We start from the raw sequence: 4,772 nt of genomic DNA, 5'->3' as shown, positions 1-4,772 counted from the left end.
CCCGGCCTGTCCTGGCAGCCTGCGGTCCTGCCGCCTCGGCCGTCCACAGCGCCGGACTGCAGGCGTGACGCGGCGCCACGGTCCACATTGGAGTAAACCCGGGGGAGCGCCAGAGGCCCGGCCGCGAGAGCGGACCGGCGCAGCACGGTGCCAAGTCCGGACCAGGGGACTCCCTCCTGCCTCCGCGCGGCTGGGGTGGGCTCTCCGCAGCCTCAGGAGGGAAGAAGCCAGTGACCGCTGGGCAGCTCAGAGGGGAACCAGTGAGGCGGGGTGGGGCTCGGCGGGAGGCCGAGGGCCTCAGGCTGTCCCAGGCACTGAGCCAGCGCGGGCAGTGAGTCAGGGACCCGGCACGCAGAGCCCCCTCGAGACCAGGCGCCGCCCCCACCCTCCAGGCTGCTGGCCTCGGCCTCACCCACTCCGGCTCCAGTGGCCAGTCCTGGGCCCACGGGGGATGGGGCACACCCCGCTGGCCTGGCCCAGCCCCATGGGATGGTCTTCACCTTGGGGAAGCCGAGGCACAGGCTGTGGAGGGGGGGAAGGGAGGTGGTGGGGGGGAGAGTGTCACCAAGGAGCAGGGCACAGCCCCTTGGGAGAGCAGCCACAGGGCAGGCGGCCTGGGCACCCGAGCCCTTACCTTGAAAGTCCCCACCCACCACTGGCTTTTTCCTGGCACTCTGAGGATCTGCAGAACCCGAGGGAAGACCCCTGCCCTCCCACACCAGGACTTGGTGAGGGCCAGGCCTGTCAGCTCCTGCATCCTGTCCCCGTGTTGGCAGGAGTAGCCACGAGGTGACACAGCCATCGGCCGTCTCCAGGGCTGATGTCCAACAAGCCCACGTCAGGGCAGGTGGGCAGTTGTGACTCCCTTCTCTCCAGGGGACACCAGTGGCAGCTGGGGACATTTTCTGCTGTCAGCTGAGGGGCACTGCTGGCATTTGGAGGGGGAGGCAGGGACACTAATGTCCTCTGGAGTCAAGGAGGATGCCCATCACACAAGCCACCTGGCCCGAGGTCCCTGGAGAAAACTCCCCGGACCAGGCCTTGCCCTCTGGGGTCCACAGGTGCAAGGAGGGTTCCTCTCCAGTCATGTGGAAAACCTGCCAGTCAAAAACACGAAGCCAGCCCAAACACCAGGCCCCTCAAGTCCTCTGAGAACTTGCAAGCCCAGGGCACTGGGGCTCCCGACATTCTGGGGACAGATGTTGACCTCCTTTTCTGGGCTGATCTCCTTGGAGGCCAACAGGTGGCTTCTGGGCCTCAGGACCTTCAAGGGGCACCTGAGCGGCCCACAGGGCCCACCTGGTGGGCTCCGATGCTGGGACACTCACCACCCCGGCTCCCTGCAGCCACCTCAAATTAGAAACCTGTAACCGGGTCAAGGGCGAGGGGCTCTTGCCTGTCATCCCAGCACTTTGGGAGGCCGAGGCAGGAGGACCGCTTGCGCTCAGGAGTTCGAGACCAGCCTGGGGAATGTAGTGAGATCCCATCTCTACCAAAAAAAATTAGCCAGGCATGGTGGCATGCACTTGCAGTCCCAGCTACTTGGGAGGCCAAGGCAGGAGGATGGCTTGAACCCAGGAGTTCGAGACCAGCCTGGGCAACATAGCAAGACCTCGTCTCTACAAAAATAAAAAAATTAGCCAGGTGTGGTAGTACACTTGCAATCCCAGCTGCTTTGGAGGCTGAGATGAAAAACACCTAAGTCTAGGACATTGAGGCTGTGGTGAGCCATGACTGTGCCACCACACTCCAGCCTGGTTGACAGAGACCCCGACTTGAGAAAAAGAGAAACCAATAACTGCACTTATAAACAATTCCATTGTAGGAAAAGAACAGGATGAAACCCAAGCCCAAGTTGGTGTGACTCACAGGACTACTGGCTCCTGGCAAAACTGTCCAGGGGGCCTCTGAGGTCCGCCCCCCGCCCCGGGTTGGTGGCATGCTGAATCAGGTAGTGTTCATTTGGCTATTTGTTGTAGAAAACCCCAGATAACAACAGCTCATAAGTGCAGGCTGGTTCCGCCCCCGCATCCTAAGACGTTTGTACTGATGTCTGGCTCTGCTGTCACCAGGGACCCCGGCTCCTGTCCTCCCCAGAGGATGGCTCCCCTCCTTGTGTGTGGCACTGTGGCTGCCAGGGCTCCCACCCAAATTCCAGGGACAGGAAGGGCGAAAGAGGGGACACTTGTGTGCTTGACCTGAAGGATCCTTCTAGAACTTGCATTCACTTCCAACATACATTTCATTGTCCTGAACTTCACTACAGGGGAGGCTGGGAAATGTGTTTTCATGAGGCAGCTAAAAGGGTCCTTCATTGGGCGGGGGAATAGGTGATGAGGAGGCAGCACGTGGTGTCCACACACAGGCACCTGGAGCGGGGATGGGCTCTGAGTGGGAGACGAGCTGTGGATCCCCAAAGGAAAACCAGAGCGTGGACTGGCTGCATGGCCCACGTCTCCTACAAAGCACAGGGCGGGCATCTAGGCCTGGGCTGCTGTCCTCAGGTCACCCTCGACACACGGCCCATCCCTTGCTGAACTTGCAAGCCACCACAGGCATCCTGTCTCCTCCACACACGACCCTTCTTTTTCACGGTTGTAGAGATTCTCAGAAGGGATACCCACATTAGCTGGGCGTGGAGGCTGAGGCTGGAGGATCTTCTGAGCCCAGGAGGTCAAGGCTGCGGTGGCCATGAGCATGCCACTACACTCCAGCCTAGGCGACAGAGCAAGACTCCAATTCAAAGAAAAAAAAGAAGGGATGTCCCATGACACACCTCCGAAGGAGCCACTCCTCGTTCTCCAGGAAGCTGGCCCTCTCTCAGACCAGGTTCCGCCACCATCCAGACCTCTCCCTGGCTCTAGAGTGGAGGCTGCTTCTGTGTGGATTCCTCCATCAGCAGGTGTCCTCATCACTGGCACCTGTGGCCCTAGCACAGTCCTGGGCACAGCGTGGTACTCAGACACTCCCTGAATTAACAGAAAAGGGCTGACCTTGACTCAAAGCTGATAATTACCTGGGCTCAGTCACTGAATACAACAGAGTCACAGGTGCAATGCTGTCATGGAATGAAACCATCAGCCTGGCACAGTGAATCTAGTTCCCTAGGGTGACCTGGCTGAGACCAGTTCGGGATCTAAGGCTGAACTGGGGAAAAAATAATCCAAGCCGGGTTTGGTGGCTCAGCCTGTAATTCCAGCACTTTGGGAGGCCAAGCCGAGTAGATTGCCTGAGCCCACGGGTTCGAGACCTGCCCAGGCAACTTGGCGAGACCTCGTCTCTACAATAAATCAAAAACTAGCCAGGCGTGGTAGTGCATGCCTGTAGTTCTGGCTACTTGGAAGGCTGAGGCAGAAGGATCGCCAGAGCCCAGTAGGTTGAAGCTGCAGTGGCCGGGAGTGTGTCACTGCACTCCAGTCTGGGCGACAGAATGAGATCCAACTCAAAAATAAAATAAAATAATCCAGTTTAAAAGAAAGAAAATCCAGGCAGGCACAGTGGCTTACACCTATAATCCCAACACTTTGGGAGACTGAAGTGAGCCTATGGGTTCAAGACTAGCCTGGTAACTTAGCAAGACTTCATCTCTACAATGAATTTTTTTAAAATTGGCCGGGCACGGTAGCTTAAGCCTGTAATCACAGCACTTTGGGAGGAAAAGGTGAGGAGATTGCCTGAGCCCACGGGTTCAAGAACAGCCTGAGCAACTTGGTGAGACCTCACCTCTACAATAAGTCAAAGTTAGCTGGGCATGGTAGCATGCACTTGTAGTTCCAGCTACTTGGAAGGTTGAGGCGGAAGGATCAATTGCCTGAGCCTAGCAGGTTGACGCTGGGGTGGCTGTGAATGTGCCTGGGCAATGGAGTGAGACTCCCAACTAAAAAAAAAAAAAGTTAGCTGGGCATGGTGGCACGTGACTGTAGTTCCAGCTACTTGGAGGGCTGAGGCAGAAGGATCGCCTGAGCCCAGCAGGTCGAGGCTGTGGTGGCCATGGTGTGCAACTGCACTCCAGCCAGGGCAACACAATGAGACTTTGACTCAAAAAATAAAAATAAAAAACCCAGTCGGGTGCAGTGGCTCACACCTGTAATCCCAGCACTTTGGGAGGCTGAGGCAGGAGGATCACTCAAGGCCAGGAGTTTATCAGCCTTGACAACATAGCAAGACCCCCATATCTACAAATAATTTTTTCTTTTCTTATATTTTATTTTGAGAAAACAGGATTTATTAAGAGGACAGAAAAGCTCCCATAATGGGAGGGGACCCAAAGGGGTTGCCCTACAAATAATGTTTAGTTTAAAAAAAAACAACAACATCCCAGCTGTGCATGAACACATCACTTTACAATGATCCCACCCTGGGGATTCCCTCCATGGGCACAACATGGCCACAAGGCCCTGCTACCATGTGGTGTCCACCAGGCTCCAGAGGTGGTCGCTGATGAATTTGCAGGAGAGCTGGGTGCTGTCCAGGTGCACGGGCTGGGCTACACTCGGGCCATGGTGGACTAAGGCTCGATGTAAGGAAACCCAGCTACAGCCCTTCCCATGGGTCCAGGAGAGAGTGCTGTCTTTAGGATTTCTTTCAAATTAATGTCAGGCATGGTGGCTCACACCTGTAATCCCAGCACTTTGGGAAGCCAAGGTGAGCAGATTGCCTGAGCCCACGGGTTTAAGAACAGCCTGAAGCCAGGCTCGGTGGCTCAGCCTGTAATCCCGCGCCTTTGGGAGGCTGAGGTGAGTGGATTGCCTGAGCCCGCGGGTTCAAGACCC

At 56.7% G+C, this 4,772-nt stretch overlaps 1 protein-coding gene across 2 annotated transcripts in view; it reads right to left on the bottom strand.

The window, feature by feature from the left end:
- Window positions 1–4,772, bottom strand: part of SPC24 (SPC24, NDC80 kinetochore complex component) — an 11,818-nt gene that overhangs the window by 3,306 nt on the left and 3,740 nt on the right. Inside the window, exon 5 of one of the 2 annotated variants that reach the window (XM_021717974.1) lies at window positions 4,357–4,507. In XM_021717974.1, coding sequence (XP_021573649.1) covers window positions 4,401–4,507 — 107 coding nt within the window. In that variant the 3' untranslated portion in view covers window positions 4,357–4,400. Of the gene's footprint in view, window positions 1–4,248; window positions 4,508–4,772 lie in introns of those variants that run through there. The other variant, XM_008068874.2, reaches the window with a different exon arrangement.

The sequence above is a fragment of the Carlito syrichta genome, unplaced genomic scaffold (genome assembly GCF_000164805.1).
Source record: "Carlito syrichta isolate Samal-C Ts95f unplaced genomic scaffold, Tarsius_syrichta-2.0.1 Scaffold311628, whole genome shotgun sequence".
NCBI lineage: Eukaryota > Metazoa > Chordata > Mammalia > Primates > Tarsiidae > Carlito > Carlito syrichta.
Note: the sequence above shows the minus strand (reverse complement) of the source record. Positions and strands in the feature narration are given on the sequence as shown.